This window comes from Balaenoptera borealis, assembly GCF_965194805.1.
Source record: "Balaenoptera borealis genome assembly, chromosome: 20".
Classification (NCBI taxonomy): Eukaryota; Metazoa; Chordata; class Mammalia; order Artiodactyla; family Balaenopteridae; genus Balaenoptera; species Balaenoptera borealis.
This window is the reverse complement of record NC_138879.1, coordinates 22172909-22193978: the sequence shown is the minus strand read 5'-3', so window position 1 is coordinate 22193978 and position 21070 is coordinate 22172909. Positions and strand designations below refer to the sequence as shown.

Below are 21070 nucleotides of genomic sequence, written 5' to 3'. Positions count from 1 at the left end.
TCATCAAAAACTCTACAAAGAGTAAATGCTGGAGAGGGTGTGGAGAAAAGGGAAACCTCTTGCACTGTTGGTGGGAATGTAAATTGGTACAGCCACTATGGAGAACAGTATGGAGGTTCCTTAAAAAACTAAAAATAGAACTACCATATGACCCAGCAATCCCACTGCTGGGCATATACCCTGAGAAAACCATAATTCAAAAAGACACATGCACCCCAATATTCACTGCAGCACTATTTACAATATCCAGGACATGGAAGCAACCTAAGTGTCCATTGACAGATGAATGGATAAAGAAGATGTGGCACATATATACAACGGAATATTACTCAGCCATAAAAAGAAATGAAATTGAGTTATTTGCAGTGAGGTGGATGGATCTAGAGTCTGTCATACAGAGTGAAGTAAGTCAGAAAGAGAAAAACAAATACCGTATGCTAATACATATATATGGAATCTTAAAAAAAAAAAAAAGGTTCTGGTGAACCTAGGGGCAGGACAGGAATAAAGACGCAGACGTAGAGAATGTACTGGGGGACACGGGGAGGGGGAAGGGTAAGCTGGGACGAAGTAAGAGAGTAGCATTGATATATATACACTACCAAATGTAAAATAGATAGCTAGTGGGAAGCAGCTGCATGGCACAGGGAGATGAGCTCGGTGCTTTGCGACCACCTAGAGTGGTTGGATAAGGAGGGTGGGAAGGAGGGGATATGGGGATATATGTATGCATATAGCTGATTCACTTTGTTATACAGCAGAAACTAACACAATGCTGTAAAGCAATTATATTCCAATAAAGAAGTTAAAAAAGAAAACAATGATAAAGCACTGTTTCCTTTCGCCATCAACAGGTGATAAGATGCAACATGCAAAAAAAAACAAACTCTTGAGAGATGGAAAGAGATTCTCATATATTTCTTTGTCCTTAATGATATGAGTGTACTTCATTCATCCTCAACACGGTCAGTATAGTGTTACAATATCAAATTAAGATGAGGACACAGAAGCTCTTGACCAGGAGCTAAAGGCGAAGGGGCAAGTCTGCATATTACCCAGGGTCCCTACAGGAGACACATAGGTCCGTTGGCAGGATTAAGGGAATGAGGTGAGTCACCCGGGGTCTGTGACAGTGGGAAACTCTTGCCTTTTACCTTGGCCAAAAAGGGCCGAACTGTGTGGGCGAGCCTGAGCAGCTGGAGGTGTGGCAAAGGAGGGGAATAGTCCCTGACCTCTCTCTCCTCCCTCCCACCAGTTTCCTGCTGTGGCTCCCACTGGCCAAATCCAACTGAAAGTCCAAAGTAAGGGGAGCCCAGGTAACACAATCCATCAGGGTCAGTCTCCAAGGGCACAGAGCAAAGCAGAGTAGGATAGAGAAAGAATCGGGGGCGGGGTGTGGAGGGAAGTACATGGAAAGTACCCAGCACAGTCTGATAACCATAATCCTAAGATGTGGCTGACGTCCTCAGCACAGGCTCTGCATTTCTGTGTGATTTTCTAAAACCAGAGAACAGCAGCCCAAGAGCTGCGCTTGGGTGGCCAATCGAACACCTGAAAAGAATCTGTTTTTTCAATTTTCCAAAGAAATTAAGAAATTTCCATCATCTTCCCCAAGACTGTGATGTCAGACTGTTTTAGTCTCAGCTCAGCTACTTCAAACACTGTCACGTATTTCTATAAACTTGAGCCATGGGAGTTCTGCTTTCACAGTTTCAATATACAGTCTAGAGGCAAAGACTGCCTCCATATGTCACGATGTCCTGGTCACAGGATGCACTGTCACCCAGCCGGGACGAGGAGCCAGCGGGTCCTGTCAGACCCAGCTGACCTCATTTGGCAAAGCTGGCTTTGGGGGATTTTATTTTAAAACCTGAATATTTACACAGTTTGCATTCTTTGGGAGGTGAGAGATTCTATGAAACTTCAAGAGCTCTCGTTTGCTTTATCTTTTTGCTAAGAGAAGCCAGGCGGTCTGGCTGAGGGCACCTAGCTGACTTGGCTTAGCTGAGCCATACCTGTTGTTATTAAACACAGAAAAGAATTATTTGAAGTTCAATTTCTACGTTAAACATAATAATTTTGCTCTGTTTGGATCCCTGAGCGCTCTTTGGACTCTGTAATTTATTTCATTTATCTGATGCTGCACCTCCCCGCCACCCCCTTGAATTCCAGACTCTTCGCTAAGAGAGTCGTTGGGAAGGGGTAAGGGGCGGCTGTAGCAGGGAATGGGGTGGGAAGAAGATACGAGAACCGTCACGGAGATTCCTGGTCCTCCCTGGAGGGGCTCATCAGCTTGTAGAAACAGGAGAGTAGAATTCAGGCAAGTGAGAGATTATCCTTCCTTCCGGTCTCTTTCCATGGATAATTCATTTGAACTCTAGTAGCTTTGGCATAATTGCTTTCACAGTCTTTTCTACAGTTGCTGTAGGTGAACTGGAGGTGCTGGAGATACCCTGACCTGAAGTGGGATCGCAGGTCTCACCGGCCATGGGACCACAGGCAAGTGGCTTACTTTCTCTGACCATCGTGCACATCTTGTTGCTGCACAGACTGGTGCTGATGCAGAGCAATGAAAACCCCTGGTCTTTCTCTGGAGACAGTTTGAGAAACACGGGTAAGGATGACGACATCCCCACCTCTCAGATCATGTACGGCAGGCCTGGCCGCAGTGCCTGGCATATTATAGGAGCTCAAGAAATGGTAGTTCCTTCCTTTCCTCTGTCCCCAAGAAGACTTATAAGGACCTTGCAGTCAATACCTGAGACCCCTGAACCCTGACCTTACTCCAGGAGAACATGTAGGGAGGAAACTTGCCAGAACATGGCATTAGAAGCCTTTGTTGGGGAGGAAAGATGTGCTTGTGAATCCTTGTCCCTAAACTTCTTAAGAAGACAGTGGGGTCCAAAGAAGCAGCTCCCTCCTCTCCCCACCTAGGAGGAAGTCCCCTGTGGGACCTACAGACAATAGCTTCAAATCAAGCTTCAATTTATAGAACATGGTCATATCCAAGGGTCTGAGAATTTTTCCCAACTGACCGTTGGATTCTCACTATGGGTAGTCCATTCATTTGCACCGAACAATCTCTTCTAGGCCTCCTTTAAAAAAAAAAAAACTGAGTAGCAAAGAAGAAACAAGCATTCAAAGGGGGCCATCATAGTCCACTTTTATCACAACAGTGACCCTATTTTACACTTTTAAAAAAAGATTTTACTTTCTTAGAGAAATTTTCAGTGCATAGCAAAATTGAGCAGAAGGTACAGAGATTTCCTATAACCCCCCCGCCCCCCACACTCAGAGTATCATACAGACCTTTGGACTCTTCTTCCTTTGGACTCTGACACAGCTCACCTATGATAACTTTGCTGATGGAGGGGAGGCTTGTCTTGAACCTGGTGAGTTCATGGCCCATATCAGTATCGCCTCGTAGGTATTGCACAGTGACCGTAAATGCTGAAAAGACCTGGAAACTTTTGGAAAGTTCAGCAAGGCCCTGGCCAGTGTATCTGTGATCCCTGCTTTCCAATGACTGCTCGTGTACACCACTTCAGAGGGAAATAATGAGCATGAAATTCAATTATACAGGCGCCTGCTTAACCATCTCAAAAAAAAAAAAAAAAAAAGAATGAGAGCTGTACCAATTGTCTTGGAGCAATCGATCCTCATGAGGAATGGTTGAGTAAGAAAAGCAAGATGCAGGGAGACTGGTTCAAGATGGCGGAGTAGAAGGACGTGCTCTCACTCCCTCTTGCAAGAACACCAGAATCACAACTAACTGCTGAACAATCATAGACAGGAAGACACTGGAACTCACCAAAAAAGATACCTCACATCCAAAGACAAAGGAGAAGCCACGATGAGATGGTAGGAGGAGCGCAATCACAATAAAATCAAATCCCTGCTGGGTGGGTGACTCACAACTGGAGAACACTTATACCACAGAAGTCCACCCACTGGAGTGAAGGTTCTGAGCCCCATGTCAGGCTTTCCAATCTGGGGGTCCGGCAACGGGAGGAGGAATTCCCAGAGAATCAGACTTTGAAGGCTAGTGGGATTTGATTGCAGGACTTTGACAGGACTGGGGGAAACAGAGACTCCATTCCTGGAGGGCACACACAAAGTAATGTGCTCATCGGGACCCAGGGGAAGGAGCAGTGACCCCATAGGAGACTGAACCAGACCTACCTGCTAGTGTTGGAGGGTCTCCTGCAGAGGCAGGGGGTGGCTGTGTGTCATCGTGAGGACAAGGACACTGACAGCAGAAGTTCTGGGAAGTACTCCTTGGCGTGAGCCCTCTCAGAGTCTGCCATTAGCCCCACCAAAGAGCCCAGGTAGGATCCAGTGTTGGGTCGCCTCAGGCCAAGCAACCAACAGGGAGGGGACCCAGCCCCACCCATCAGCAGACAAACGGATTAAAGTTTTACTGAGCTCTGCCCACCAAAGCAACAGCCAGCTCTACCCACCACCAGTCCCTCCCATCAGGAAACTTGCACAAGCCTCTTAGATAGCCTCATCCACCAGAGGGCAGACAGCAGAAGCAAGAAGAACTATAATCCTGCAGCCTGTGGAACAAAAACCACATTCACAGAAAGATAGACAAGATGAAAAGGCAGAGGGCTATGTACCAGATGAAGGAACAAGATAAAACCCCAGAAAAACAACTGAATGAAGTGGAGATAGGCAACATTCCAGAAAAAGAATTCAGAATAATGATAGAGAAGATGATCCAGGACCTTGGAAAAAGAATGGAGGCAAAGATCGAGAAGATGAAAGAAATGTTTAACAAACATCTAGAAGAATTAAAGAACAAACAAACAGAGATGAACAACACAATAACTGAAATGAAAAATACACTAGAAGGAATCAATAGCAGAATAACTGAGGCAGAAGAACGGATAAGTGACCTGGAAGACAGAATGGTGGAATTCACTGCTGCGGAACAGACTAAAGAAAAAAGAACGAAAAGAAATGAAGACAGCCTAAGAGACCTCTGGGACAACATTAAACGCAACACCATTCGCATTATAGGGGTCCCAGAAGGAGAAGAGAGAGAGAAAGGACCTGAGAAAATATTTGAAGAGATTATAATTGAAAACTTCCCTAACATGGGAAAGGAAACAGCCACCCAGTCCAGGAAGTGCAGAGAGACCCATACAGGATAAACCCAAGGAGAAACATGCCGAGACACATAGAAATCAAATTGGGAAAAATTAAGACAAAGAAAAATTATTGAAAGCAGCAAGGGTAAAACGACAAATAACATACAAGGGAACTATCATAAGGTTAACAGTTGATTTCTCAGGAGAAACTCTACAAGCCAGAAGGGAGTGGCATGATATACTTAAAGTGATGAAAGGGAAGAAACTACAACCAGGATTACTCTAGCCGGCAAGGATCTAATTCAGATTCGATGGAGAAATCAAAAGCAGACAAGCAAAAAGCTAAGAGAACTCAGCACCACCAAACCAGCTCTACAACAAATGCTAAAGAACTTCTCTAAGTGGGAAACACAAGAGAAGAAAAGGATCTACAAAAACAAACCCAAAACAATTGAGAAAATGGTAATAGGAACATGCATATTGATAATTACCTTACACGTGAATGGATTAAATGCTCCAACCAAAAGACACAGGTTTGCTGAATGGATTCAAAAACAAGACCCATATATATGCTGTCTACAAGAGACCCGCTTCAGACCTAGGGACACATTCAGACTGAAAGTGAGGGGATGGAAAAAGGTATTCCATGCAAATGGAAATCAAAAGAAAGCTGGAGTAGCAATACTCATATCAGATAAAATAGACTTTAAAATAAAGAATGTTACAAGAGACAAGGAAGGACACTACACAACGATCAAGGGATCAATCCAAGAAGAAGATATAACAATTATAAATATATATGCACCCAACATAGGGGCACCTCAATACATAAGGCAACTGCTAACAGCTATAAAAGAGGAAATCGACAGTAACACAATAATAGTGGGGGACCTTAACACCTCACTTACACCAATGGACAGATCATCCAAACAGAAAATTAACAAGGAAACACAAGCTTTAAATGACACAATAGACCAGATAGATCTAATTGATATTTATAGGACATTCCATCCAAAAACAGCAGACTACACTTTCTTCTCAAGTGCGCATGGAACATTCTCCAGGATAGATTACATCTTGGGTCACAAATCAAGCCTCAGTAAATTTAAGAAAATTGAAATCATATCAAGCATCTTTTCTGACCACAATGCTACGAGATTAGAAATGAATTACAGGGAAAAAAACCGTAAAAAACACAAACACATGGAGGCTAAACAATACGTTACTAAATAACCAAGAGACCACTGGAGAAATCTATGAGGAAATCAAAAAATACCTAGAGACAAATGACAATGAAAACATGACGATCCAAAACCTATGGGATGCAGCAAAAGCAGTTTTAAAAGGGAAGTTTATAGCTATACAAGCCTACCTCAAGAAACAAGAAAAATCTCAAATAAACAATCTAACTTTACACCTAAGGGAACTAGAGAAAGAAGAACAAACAAAACCCAAAGTTAGCAGAAGGAAAGAAATCATAAAGATCAGAGCAGAAATAAATGAAATAGAAACAAAGAAAACAATAGCAAAGATCAATAAACTAAAAGCTGGTTCTTTGAGAAGATAAACAAAATTGATAAACCATTAGCCAGACTCATCAAGAGAAAGAGGGAGAGGACTCAAATCAATAAAATTAGAAATGAAAAAGGAGAAGTTACAACAGACACCACAGAAATACAAAGCATCCTAAGAGACTACTACAAGCAACTCTATGCCAGTCAAATGGACAACCTGGAAGAAATGGACAAATTCTTAGAACGGTATAACCTTCCAAGACTGAACCAGGAAGAAATAGAAAATATGAACAGACCAATCACAAGTAATGAAATTGAAACTGTGATTAAAAATCTTCCAACAAACAAAAGTCCAGGACCAGATGGCTTCACAGGTGAATTCTATCAAACATTTAGAGAAGAGCTAACACCCATCCTTCTCAAACTCTTCCAAAAATTGCAGAGCAAGGAACACTCCCAAACTCATTCTATGAGGTCACCATCACCCCATACCAAAACCAGACAAAGACATTACAAAAAAAGAAAATTGCAGACCAATATCACTGATGAATATAGATGCAAAAATCCTCAACAGAATACTAACAAACAGAATCCGACAACACATTAAAAGGATCATACACCACGATCAAGTGGGATTTATCCCAGGGATGCAAGGATTCTTCAATATACTCAAATCAATCAATATGATACACCATATTAACAAATTGAAGAAGAAAAACCATATGATCATCTCAATAGATGCAGAAAAAGCTTTTGACAAAATTCAACACCCATTTATAATAAAAACTCTCCAGAAAGTGGGCATAGAGGGAACCTACCTCAACATAATAAAGGCCATATATGACAAACCCACAGCAAACGTCATTCTCAACGGTGAAAAACTGAAAGCATTTCCTCTAAGATCAGGAACAAGACAAGGATGTCCACTCTCGCCACTATTATTCAACATAGGTTTGGCAGTCCTAGCCATGGCAATCAGAGAAGAAAAAGAAATAAAAGGAATATAAATTGGAAAAGAAGTAAAACCGTCACTGTTTGCAGATGACATGATACTATACATAGAGAATCCTAAAAATGCGACCAGAAAACTACTAGAGCTAATCAATGAATTTGGTAAAGTTGCAGGATACAAAATTAATGCACAGAAATCTCTTGCATTCCTATACACTAATGATGAAAAATCTGAAAGTGAAATTAAGGAAACACTCCCATTTGCCTTTGCAACAAAAAGAATAAAATACCTAGGAATAAACCTACCTAGGGAGACAAAAGACCTGTATGCAGAAAACTGTTGAAAGAAATTAAAGATGATACCAACAGATGGAGAGATATACCATGTTCTTGGATTGGAAGAATCAACATTGTGAAAATGACTATACTACCCAAAGCAATCTACAGATTCAGTGCAATCCCTATCAAATTACCAATGGCATTTTTTTTACAGAACTAGAACAAAAAATCTTAAAATTTGTATGGAGACACAAAAGACCCCGAATAGCCAAAGCAGGTTTCAGGGAAAAAAACGGAGCTGGAGGAATCAGACTCCCTGACTTCAGACTATACTACAAAGCTACAGTAGTCAAGACAATATGGTACTGGCACAGAAACAGAAATATAGATCAATAGAACAAGATAGAAAGCCGAGAGATAAACCCATGCACCTATGGTCAACTAATCTATGACAAAGGAGGCAAGGATATACAATGGAGAAAAGACAGTCTCTTCAATAAGTGGTGCTGGCAAAACTGGACAGCTACATGTAAAAGAGTGAAATTAGAACACTCCCTAACACCATACACAAAAATAAACTCAGAATGGATTAGAGACCTAAATGTAAGACTGGACACTATAAAACTCTTAGAGGAAAACATAGGAAGAACACTCTTTGACATAAATCACAGCAAGATCTTTCTTGATTCACCTCCTAGAGTAACGGAAATAAAACCAAAAATAAACAAATGTGACCTAATGAAACTTAAAAGCTTTTGCAAAGCAAAGGAAACTACAAACAAGACGAAAAGACAACCCTCAGAATGGGAAAAAATATTTGCAAACGTGTCAACGGACAAAGGATTAATCTCCAAAATATATAAACAGCTCATGCAGCTCAATATTAAAAAAACAAACAACCCAATCCAAAAATGGGCAGAAGACCTAAATACACATTTCTCCAAAGAGGACATACAGATGGCCAAGAAGCACTTGAAAAGCTGCTCAACATCACTAATCATTAGAGAAATGCAAATCAAAACTACAATGAGGTATCACCTCACACCAGTTAGAATGGGCATCATCAGAAAATCTGCAAACAACAAATGCTGGAGAGGGTGTGGAGAAAAGGGAACCCTCTTGCACTGTTGGTGGGAATGTAAATGGATACAGCCACTATGGAGAACACTATGGAGGTTCCTTAAAAAACTAAAAATAGAATTACCATATGACCCAGCAATCCCACTACTGGGCATATACCCAGAGAAAACCAAAATTCAAAAAGACACATGCACCCCAATGTTCATTGCAGCACTATTTACAATAGCCAGGTCATGGAATCAACTTAAATGCCCACCGACAGACGAATGGATAAAGATGTGGTACATATATACAATGGAATACTACTTAGCCATAAAAAGGAACAAAATTGGGTCATTTGTAGAGATGTGGATGAATCTAGACACTGTCATACAGAGTGAATTAAGTCAGAAAGAGAAAAACAAATATCGTATGTTAACGGATATATGTGGAACCTAGAAAAATGGTACAGATGAACTGGTTTGCAGGGCAGAAATAGAGACACAGATGTAGACAACAAACATATGGACACCAAGAGGGGAAGGCAGCGGGGCGTGAGGTTGGTGGTGTGATGAATTGGGAGATTGGGATTGACACGTATACACTGATGTGTATAAAATGGATGACTAATACGAATCTGCTGTATAAAAAAATAAATAAAATCAAATTCAAAAAAAAAAAAAAAGAAAAGCAAGATGCAGAAAAGTGTGAATAATATGACCCTGTTTTTGTAAAACTAACAACAATAAAAACATTTCATGCACATGTATATATGTGTGTGTATACAATTATATGAGCATTTTTAAAAAATGACTGAATACATGGAATTCCCTGGAAGTCCAGTGGTTAGGACTGTACACTTTCATTGCCGCTGTGGGCCCAGGTTTGATCCCTGGTCAGGGAACTAAGGTCCCGCAAGCCACGTGGCACGGCCAAAAAAAAAAAAAAAAAAAAGTGAGTGAATACAAACTGCATTGCAGATTTGGATTACCTGGTTGGGGAAGAAGGAGAGGGAAAATCAATTTATTTTTTGTTTAAAGAAGACTGCTTTTAAAAATTTTTCGGAAGATAGCACATATATTTAGGTTAAATTATTTATGCTGATATGTGGAAAAAACAAACACATTTGATGAGAATAAAATAGGAAAAAATGGGAATTCCCTGGTGGTCCAGTGGTTAGGACACCGCACTTTCACTGCTGAGGGGGAGGGTTCAATCCCTGGTCAGGGAACTAAGAACCGGTAATCTGTGCAGCGAAAAAAAAAAAAGGAAAAAAATCTATTTCAGACATTTATCTTGTTCTGTTATGTCTTGTCTTCCCTTATCAAAAAGAGTTTACCTCTTCTGAGTCATACCTCTGAACCCACACCATGCCCCTTACAGACTCCTTCCTATCCCTACGCCTGACCCAGGGACTTTAAGAATTGTACCTAAATCATTTCCGTCTCCCCCAAAGTCTGGGTGCTCCTGGGGGTCATGGGCCATTATTATTACCCAGGTCAGCCGTAGGATAAATATTCAGTAAATCTCCCTAAGTGACTGGTTCATCACTCAGCCTGGAGAATCTGCAGAAGGGAGGTGGAAGCTATGGCCCCTGGCCCTGTAGAATCTCTTAGAGAGATTCTCTAAGAGCCAACACTCTTAGAGCAGTTGGCCTCACATTTTCATGGTCATCAGAATCATGTTTTGTGGGGTGGGGATGGTATTAAGATTCGGCAGAACTGGGCAAAGGGAGCACCGTAATCTACATTTTATTAATTTTAAAAAGTATTTATTTATTTGGTTGCGCTGGGTCTTAGTTGTGGCAGGTAGGCTCCTTAGTTGTGGCATGTGAACTCTTAGTTGTGGCATGCACGTGGGATCTAGTTCCCCGACCAGGGATCGTACCCAGGCCCCCTGCGTCGGGAGCGCAGAGTCTTAACCATTACGCCACCAGGGAAGTCCCATAATCTGCATTTTAAACAGCACTCCCATGTTATTCTGACCACATTTTGAGAATCTCCTCCAAACTCAAGATCCACATAGACAACTTCTTTTCATCTCCATTTAAACTCTCAGAGACGTCTCAGGCTTAGTACATCCAAAATGCAACTCTTGATACCCTCTAAATTTGTCCACCACCCACCCAACCCTCCTAATCTCAGCAAATAACTCCCCATTCCACTTGGTTACTCACACAGGGAACCTGGAAGCCATTCTTGATTCCATCCTTTTCTTATCCCCAATATCTAATCCATTATCTTGCCAATCCTTCTTCAAAATATACCTTAAATTGCCTTCTCTCCATCTATACTGCCACCATCTTAGTCCAGGCCATCACCGTCTATCACTTCTCATGGAATTTACTGCAGTAGCAGCATATCTGTTCTCCCCACTTCCATTCTTGCCCCCTTAAAATCCATACTCCATACAGTCAATGATGGATCTCTTGAAAATGTAAGTAGGGTCACATTGCTCCTCTTCTCCAAATCTGTCAAAGACCCCCCTCCTGTGTGGAATAAGCTCCAGCTCCTTGCCATGACTTCAAGGTCCTCCTAGGTAAGACGGTCCCTGCCTCCCTTTCTGTTAGGGGACCATTGACCGAAACCACCAGCCTTGGCCAGGCATGATGATAACCACTTGCATGAGTTGCCTCACAACAGGAGGTTCCGGCAAGGAACATGGTGCTTCCACCGAAAACTAACCAGGAGAATTTGGGAGGGGCCAAAAGGAGGGAGGAGACGCCAGTCCATAATACTGTCCTACCAACCTCCCAGACTCCTTCATGCTGGAATCCATCTTGGCTGGGAGATGCGCATGCCACCAGGAAGGACCCTGAGTCAGACCACATATGGGCCAAGCAAGATGATTGGCCAGAGACAACCTGGAAACTAATCCCATTACCATAAAACCTGAGGCTGTGAGCCACATGGCAGAGCAGTTCTCCCGGGTTCCCTTACCCTATTGCTCTCTGCCCAGGCACGCCTTCCCTGTAAAGTCTTTTGCTTTGTCAGCATGTGTGTCTCCTCAGATAATTCATTTCTTTGTGTATATATATATATATACACAAAGAAATGATAATGAAATGATAAATGAAATGATAATTCATTTCTCTCTCTATATATATATTTTATTGGGGTATAGTTGTTTTACAATGTTGTGTTAGTGGAGTTCCCTGTGCTGTACAGCAGGTTCTCATTAGTTATCTATTTTATACATGTTAGTGTATATATGTGACAATTCATTTCTGAGCATTGGACAAGAGCCTACTCTTGGGCCCTGGGTCCCCCTTCCTGCAACATTTTCACTTCTTGCAGTACCTCTAACCAGGACTGGCTATATAACATGCAGGGCCCAGTGAAAAATGAAAACGTGGGGCCCTTGTTAAAAAATTATTAAGAATTTCAAGATGTGACAGCAGAGCATTAAACCAAGCATAGAGCCCTTCTGATTACAGATCCTTGTGTGACTGGCCCTGCCTCTGTCTGGAACTATCTGCCCCAGTTTATAACAGCCATCTCTCAGCTCGAATGTCACTTCACCAGAGGTGTCACCTGATTATCACTGAATTTAAAGTAGCCTCACCCAATTCCTCTCTATCACATCACTGGGTATTATTTTCTTCCCAGCACCTGGCCATATCTGAAACGATCTCATTTTTTACTTGTGTATTGTCTGTCTCTCCCCACCTTCTCCCCACGGCCAGAATATAAACTCCATGAAGGACCTTCCCTGTTGTGCTCAGCTTGGTATCTCCAGCAGCTAGAGCAGGGTTGCTTCAGACTAGGTACAGGATAAATATTTGATGAGTAAAGGAACGAGTATGCCTAAACACTGAAGGAAGCTGGTCTAGCATTGGCCACCTACCACAGGGGAATCCAATGGCCAGCAGCGTTTTCTTTTTTTTCTTTGGGCATTGTGAATACCATAGGCTCCTTTTCTCCCACTGCCTTAGTTCTATCCCAAGTGTCACACTTAAGTTCCTGTCTTTCCTCTGAGTGAGAAAGGATGAACAGACCATGTTTGAATCTGATTAGCTGTGTGACAAAGAATAAATGATTTGACCTTTCGGAGCCCTGCCTCTTCATCTACCCCATGAGGATAATCATGTTATCAGCTATTTAGATGATTTTGAAATTAAATGTGTGAAAATTAATAAAGGGAAACCTCACTAAAATGGAGTCGGGAGGACAGGAGGGGGAGCTCTCACTCACATATCACTCCATATTGTCGACTGAAAAAAAATGCACAACCTAAAGTTGAGAATTATGTTTTATCTGGTGGACTTTCTGAGGACTTCAAGCCTGAGAGGCAGCCTGTCAGATAGCTCTGAGGGACTGCTTTGAAGAGGTAAGGGAGGAGCCAGGATATACAGGAGTTTTGCAACAAAGACCAGGTAGTCAGAACAGCAGAAGATAACTGTTAATTAAAGAAAACCCAGACATCTCAAGTTAATGAATTTAGCGCTTTTCTATGTATGGAAGATGCAAGAGTCTGGGCTCACTGAAATCATTCCTTTGATGTGCACCTTAGCTATCTAGGGCCAGTATCCTGTTCTTTCCCATCCTGAGTTCCCTCAGGGCTCATCATAGGGGGTGGCTGTAGTGGCTTGATGGCTGCAACATCCTTTGTTTACTGATATGGCAGGGAACATTTTTCATTTATGATATGAAAACAGATCCCAACAGGGAGAAATGTACCATTCTTCTCTGGCAGGAAGTGACACTACTTTGCTACCACCAGCAGGAAGAAGAAAGATTTTCTCCTTGCCTAGCAACAGCACAGCCCATGAGAGACTGTCACAACTCAACCAGTGAAAAGCCATTATATTTTGAACTCCTATTTTCCTCCAGTGGGCTTTTTGTTTATAACAGTCCCTCGCAACTTCCTCTTCTCCTCTATAAAAGGATTTACTCTCCTTTGCTTTATGGGACATGCATGGGGTTTGCTGTAGTTGCTTGAATTGCAATTCTTTGCTGCTCTGAATAAACTCATTTCCCTAGTATAAAAACAGAAACAAAAACAAAAAACTGTTTTTCGATAACAGGAAGATTTAAATTTCTCAGGCTAGGGCTTCCCTGGTGGCGCAGTGGTTGAGAATCTGCCTGCCAATGCAGGGGACACGGGTTCGAGCCCTGGTCTGGGAGGATCCCACATGCCGTGGAGCGACTGGGCCCGTGAGCCACAATTACTGAGCCTGCGCGTCTGGAGCCTGTGCTCCGCAACAGGCGAGGCCGCGATAGTGAGAGGCTTGCGCACCGCGATGAAGAGTGGCCCCCGCTCGCCGCAACTAGAGAAAGCCCTCGAATAGAAACGAAGACCCAACACAGCCAAAAATAAATAATAAAATTTAAAAAAAAATAAAATAAAATAAATTTCTCAGTCTATCTTCCTTTTCCTTTCCCACATCTTTACCATATACTTTTTTTTTACTTTTGACTTCATATATTTATATTTTTAAACATCTTTATTGGCGTATACAATATACTTTTATAAGACATTTTTGTTAGATCAATATTCAGTTTTTGTATTAGTGTGATTGTAAATATTTTTCACAGTTAAACCATGTTGTATAGTAGAATTACTATGATTATATTTTTCCCTACAATTTTCCCCTAAAGTTAATTCCCTTTTTTTTCCATTTGCTTAGTTTTCTATATTCCTATCCTGATTTTTCCCATCAAACACTTTAAAGAAGTGTAAATCTTTTTTTCAGACCAACTGTATACTCCATCAGATTTCTTTTTGCCAACAACATTCCTGGGGGCCTCTGTCCTCCTGTGTCCTACTGTTCTCATCTGTATTGGGTGTTTTTAGGTCTGCTGCACAGTTGTCATCCTGGAATGTCTCTACACAGTCACGCTGGGAACTCTCTTGGCGTCTTTCTCAGGTTAGAGCTCTGCTTTCTGGATTTCAGGTCTCCCTCTTTCTTGTTTTACTCTTTTTTTTTTTTTTTTTTTGCTGTAGAACATCTTTAGTGGCTTCCAGAGAAGGAGTACACGGGAAATAATTTTTTTTGATAGCTTGCAGGTCAAAAATGTCATTTTTCTCCCTCATAGTTGATTAATGATTTGACTGGATATAGATTTCTGGGTTGGAAACCATCCTCTCTTAGAATCTTCAGGGCATTGTTCCTCAGTCTCCTCCCCTCTGGTGTTTTGCAGAAGACCAAGATCATTCCAGTTCTTGGTCCTTCATATACAACCTATTTTTCTTCTTTGGAAACCTTAAGGAGCTTCTCTTTGTCTCATGTGTCCTGAAATTTCACAGTGCTGTACATGGCAGCAAGTTATTTTTCATCCATTGTGCTAAGCCCTCTCAATTTGGAAACTCAGGCCATTAATAGCAGAAAGTGTTTACATGTTATTTCTTTAATATGTTCTTCCTTCCATGTTTTTCCCTGTTCTTCCTAGAAATCCTCCTATTCAGATGTTGGATTGATCCTCACACTTTCGCATCTGTTCTTTCCTGTTTTCCATCTCATCCAGTCAACAAATCTTTATTTAATGCCTACTATGTACCATTCATTATTCTAGATGCTGGGGATATAGAAGGGAGCAAAACTGAGAAAAATTCCTGCTCTCATGGAGTTTATATTAGATATTAGAAAGTGATAAGCACAATGGAGAAAAGTAAAATTAGGGAAAGAGGCTAGGAAGTTCAGAATACAGGGCTCTGTAAATAGGGTGATCAGGGATCTTACTGAGAAACTAATATTTGAATAAAGATGAGGGGGCAAGCCATGTCAGTGGATATCTGGGAAAAAATAATAGGCAGAAAGAATAGTATATACATTAGTCCCTAAATGGGGGCAGAATAGTATATACATTAGCCCCTAAATGGGGCAGGCTGAGGCAGGAGCAAGCCCATGGGATCAAGGCTTAGCCAGGAGGCCAGTTTTTGCAGAGAGAAGGGAAGCAGAGGGCAGAGAGGAAAATGAGGTCTGAGAGGTGAAGTGGGGGTCGGTGGATTTTACTGTGAACGACAGTGAAAGCCACTGGAGGGTTGGACCAGGGGACTGATGTAATTGATTGACTTTTTTAGCAGGATCACCATAGCTTGAACAGTGTAGGGCAGGGGTCCCCAACCCCGGGGCTGCATACCTGTATTGGTCCGGGGCCTGTTAGGAACAGGGCCGCACAGCAGGATGTGAGTGGCGGGTGAGCCAGCAAAGCTTCATCTGCTGCTCCCATCGCTTCCCATCGCTCGCATTACCACCTGAACCATATCCGCCGCCCCCCCGCCCCCGGCCACGGAAAAATTGTCTTCCACGAAACCGGTCCCTGGTGCCAAAAAGGTTGGGGGCTGCTGGTGTAGGGGGTCAGGGTAGAAGCAGAACATTTAGTAGCTATTGCAATAATTAAGGAGAAAGTGAAGGTGGCTTGGACCAGGGTGTCTTTTTATTCTGTTTTCTGGGAAATTCCCACAAGTTTATTTTCTAACTCTTCTAATGGATTTTTAATTTCTGCTTAAGAAATTTTGACTTCTAACTTATTTCTTAATTTCTGAACATTCTTTTTTCTTTTTTGGCATCCTATGCTCCCTGATGTGGACCCTTGTTCCCTGATGTGATCTTATGTCTCCGTAGATAATGATTATAATTCTTTTCAGGTTTCTTTTGCTACCTCCATTATCTCTGACTCCTCTGAATCCCCTTTTCCTGTTGTTTTGTCTTGTTTTGGTTTTGGATGGGGTTGTCTCTGTCTTTCCTGTTACAGTTTTCCTTCAATGTCTGGTAATCCTTGGCTATCCATTCATACATAAGAGTTGAGTGGAAGTTCTGTGTGATGGGGCTACCTGAATGATGGACTTCTCTGTGGGATATTTGGGCAGGAAGAAGACCTTCATGTTGAGGAGAACCCACCCCTCACTCCCATTTTTGGTACGTGTCGGGGTTTTTTCCACTAAGCCAGTCAATTTCCCAGAGTGGGATCTGTGAATGAAAAATATCACCTGCCATGTCAGTAAACAAAGGATGTTGCAGCCCTCAACCCATAACATTACAGCCTCCCTGACAGTGAGCCCTGAGGGAACTCTGGTTGGAAACAGAATGCCCACACTGCAGCCATCCCAATAGTGCACGCTGAGGAATCTCAGGATGAGAAAACACAGGATACTGGCCCCAGATAACTGAGGTGCATATGAAAGGAGTGATTTCAGCGAGCCCAGACTCTTGCATCTTCCCATACATAGATAAGTGCTAAATTCCTTAAATTGAGATATCTGGTTTTCTTTAATTAATAGTAATATTTGATGTTCCGACTACCTGGTCTTTGTGGCAAAAATTCCTATAGATCCTGGCTCCCCCCTTGCCTCTTCAGAGCAGTCCCTCAGAGTGATCTGAGAGTCCTATCTCCTGGGCTTGAAGTCCTCAGAATGTCTGCCGAACAAAACGTAACTCTCAACTTTTAGGTTGTGCATTTTTTTTCAGTCAATAGGTCCTATAGTCTCTCACTGGGAGAAGCCTGACTCTCTGACCAGAATGTTGCCTTTTACCAAATCTTCCCATTTTCAGCATGATATCTCCCTCTTCAGTTGTCACAGATATGAAGTCTCTCTGGTTCAGCCTTTTCAGAGGAGAACCCTCCAGTTCGTTACCTGGGTGGGAAAGGGATTTAGAGTCTAACTGCTCCCTTAACTGCCTTGTAACCAGTCCTCTTGTTTTTAGCATCATTTACACCTTCACCTTCAGTGGTACCTGGTGATTCCAATTCTTGAGCCTTTCTATTACACCTTAGCATCAATCAACTTGTTTCCTGGCTTCCCTACTCCAGGACTTTGCTTTCTCCATTCTACTAAAGCCATTTCCATTTATCTATGCTCTCCAGCTTCCGAATGATGTTGACATCTCTTGTCTGCTATTGTCCTTTCTTCAGGTCTTTTTGTCCATGTGAATTTATGCCCTTCTCATCCTTTTACTATCATTTCAGTGGGGTTGGGAGAGGGAGTAGAGGTGAATGTGTCATGTGTATTCATGGGATTCAACCTCCCACCTTTACCCTCAAGTCTCTTCACAGTGTTTCAATTCTGTGTGTTCTGCCTCTACTTAAATAGCGAGCTCTATTCACTGCTTAGAACTGTATTCCGCTTGGACTGGGGGTTAGGTGAGGCAGAAGGTAACAAAGGAATAGAAGATACACACACTTTCTCCAAAAAATTACATTCCATTGACTCTCTCAGGGTAGGGTAAGAGCCCTTTTTCCATCGTGCGATTTCTGTCAACTACTCTTTTCAAAAGCAGGGAAGTCCTGCTACCTCTCCTATGTGTTTTATGTATTTTGGCTAAGGGAGCTGTAGGGCTAGGTGGGGTGCTCAGGAAGGTCAAAGGATGGAAAAGTCTAATTCATAACCCACACAAAGACAGTGAGGGTCAGGGGCAGTATAAACTACCAATTTCCTTATTTTTAAAAAGGAAACTGAAGCCCAGAGAGCTGTAGTCGATTTGGATCAACTTTGGTCTCTTGGGAAATACTTCTCTCAAATGATCGCTTGAAAATGCCACATTATTAGCAGTCTTTGGCCCTTTGGGTCTAAGGTTCTCTCTGTCCAAAGGCTGCAGGCCCCTTGCTGTTCCTTGGGTCAAAGGTCGCTTCAGAGGTCGTTCCTTTCACCACCGCCCCTCAGTTTTGTTTTTTGTAGCACTGGTCCATTTTTTAAATTATGTTATTATTTTATCTGATTATCCTCACTGGAATGTAAGCCCTATGACAGAAGGGATCTTTCCTGTCTCGTTCGCCGTTTAATCCTCAGGGTGAACCTGGGATTCGAAACTAAGCCTGACTCCAAAATCCGCGCTTTCAGCCACTACATTATGCTGCTATTTGGTAAAGAAAGCAGATGGGCTTCTGCGTTTTCAGGCAAGCAAGACGGCAAAAAGAGATACCCTACTGGGAGAAGGGAGCAGGTGGAAAACATCCGGCTCTAGGAGCGCAGCGCCCTCTCGTGACCTTTCTCTCCGGAAGCGTTTGCAGCCCTCTGGCGCGAGTGCGCACGCGCGGCCGCCGGGGTCTCTCTGGGTCGCGCGCGAAGCGGGGACGTGGGGGAAGGTTCCGCCTCCAGGGTAGAAAGGCGCCTGCGCCGGCGGGGCTCCGGTCGGGACGCGCATATCTCGCTTCCTCCCTCCCTAGCCTGTACGCGGGTGGGCGTGGGAGGAGGCGGGGAACACTGGAGGGGAGCGAGGGGGCGGGTGTCGCGGGAGGGAAGGAGCGAACCGGAGAGCGTCGTCCTGAGAGGAGTGAAGGCGGCAAAATGGCGGACCGCTTCTCCCGCTTCAACGAGGACCGAGACTTTCAGGTAAACACGGGCGTCGCCGAGGTCCGGGGAAGGCGCTGGCCGAGCCGGAACCTCCTCATCCCCCGCTCCCAGCTCGCTTTCTCTCCGGGCTCTGCTCCGGCTTCCAAACCGGCTCCCTTTTCTCCTTCCTCCGATTCCTCAAGGGGCCTCCCGGTTTGAGGCGAGGCCGCATCTCCTCTCACCTCGTATCCTCTTACCTCTTTACCTCAGGCCGCCGGGTTTGCGGCCTCGGCCTGTTCGGGCTGCGGGTTTGGGAGCCCCAGCCTGGCTGCTGGGGGTGGGAGGAGGGTTGTGCTGCCCTCGGGTGTGCCCAGCGTGTTGCGGGCGCTGGGCTGTCTCCCAGGGGACACGGCGGTTGGGTTGGGGTGGGAGGGCTTGGGGCGAGTGTTGCTGAGATCGGGGCTCCCGAACCCCTGGATTTTGCTCGCACGGCTCTTCTTGGAGTCCTTCCCCCTCTTTCCTCATTGTAACAGATAAATCCCTTTCATTGTCTATTTTTCCATGTCCTCACCCGGAGAAAGAGGGCTTTAGTTATCAGACGCCTTCTTGGTTAGTCAAACATTGAGATTTCTCCGGGCGTAAATGTTGCTGTTGTCATTAGACCATTAAATGGGCTTGGAAAACAGTAAGTTACAGGATGATGGTTGATGTAAGCTTAGCCCCAAATCCTACCTCGAGAGATGTGTAAGAAGCGTCCTGATAATGGACTTTACAAGCAGGTGATGACTAGTACCAAAAGCTTGATTTTTCTTTCTTCAGTTGCAAACGTTGTATGGAAAAATGTCCTTGCCATGGCAAGCATTATTGAGGAAAAAATTAAGGCCAAATTAGAACAACACGTCTTTCGGCTGTTTCGAATACCTTCCAGTTAAGCATTGTTACCGCAGCAATCTCGGGTACTAAAAGGGATTTAGTAGAGATGGGCTATTTCTAGGGTAAAATACATCCTCAATCTCAAAGAAACCACTGCATTACTACCGCATATCCTGGCAACAGCAGTTTGGGTCAGGGGATGCCGAACTCAAATTAATATCCCGCTGCAGATCTTTCTCAAAGTAACACGGGAATACACGGGATAGGTTTCGGAAGGCAGTTTGAAGGCTTTGAATTCCCCGAGATGTTTGGGTTGGTAAATAAACAGGTAAAACAGTTAAGCCAGCACTTAACAATCTAGTGCCTAGAATGCTTATGAGAAGTTTTGCAGCAGTGAAGGATCTGGGGCTGTTGAAAACCCTTGTGATCATGCGCCTGCTGATAGCTGCAGCACAATACAGGATCTCAAGGTGTTTAAGGCTATAATGCAGGTCCTGGGAAGTTGGAAGCAGTCAGTTCATATTAGCCATTTGAACCCTGGGAAAGGTGGTTTTTTGTTTGTTTGTTTTAGGGAGCAGCATAAAACATGAGTAGGCTGCAAGATGTGTGGGATTTATTGGTAGTTTTTTAAGGAGACATGTTGGTAACTAAAATCCTCAAGTGCTTTTCAGAGGAGAGAATTTGGGGATCACTTAATAAAATTGAAAATAAATAATATGGACAATTAAGTTTTGAGGGGAAATGTTTGTCAACCACAGGATTTCAGCAGTCAAACAAACAGGATTTGCAGGGCCTTGAAAGATTTTGAAAACTGGAGAGCAGAGTATGAATGCCGTCACCTGAAAAAACTGAGAAAGCCTCTACTTTTTCAAGTAAGATGATGACTTTCTCTTCTGATGCTGTAGTTGCGTTTGTATAAGATCTGCTTTGGGTTGCTTGGTAGTCCTTTGAAGATACTACATATATTTTATGTACTGCTTTTATATTGGAATACCCAATTCCTGCTGTATTGGGTCAACCAGGTAAATATTGGTATTTAAAATACAGATGTCCCAGCATTATGGATAAATAGGGCATTGGTAATGA

General features: G+C 43.1%; 2 protein-coding genes across 11 annotated transcripts in view; one reads left to right on the top strand and one right to left on the bottom strand.

Moving 5' to 3' along the window:
* GRN (granulin precursor) overlaps nucleotides 1-21070 on the bottom strand; it is a 257459-nt gene that overhangs the window by 87131 nt on the left and 149258 nt on the right. The gene's annotated exons all lie outside the window — the stretch shown is intronic.
* The window catches only part of GPATCH8 (G-patch domain containing 8), a 113766-nt gene continuing 111588 nt past the window's right edge, over nucleotides 18893-21070 (top strand). For 5 of the 10 annotated variants that reach the window (XM_082374363.1, XM_082374371.1, XM_082374369.1 and 2 more), the window contains exon 1: nucleotides 18895-19171. Coding sequence is in view for 5 of the 10 variants with exons in the window: in XM_082374368.1 (XP_082230494.1) it covers nucleotides 19127-19171; nucleotides 20743-20856 (159 nt within the window). In the remaining 5 variants the exon portion in view is untranslated. Of the gene's footprint in view, nucleotides 19172-20742; nucleotides 20857-21070 lie in introns of all 10 variants that reach the window. The other 5 variants (XM_082374368.1, XM_082374362.1, XM_082374365.1 and 2 more) reach the window with 4 other exon arrangements.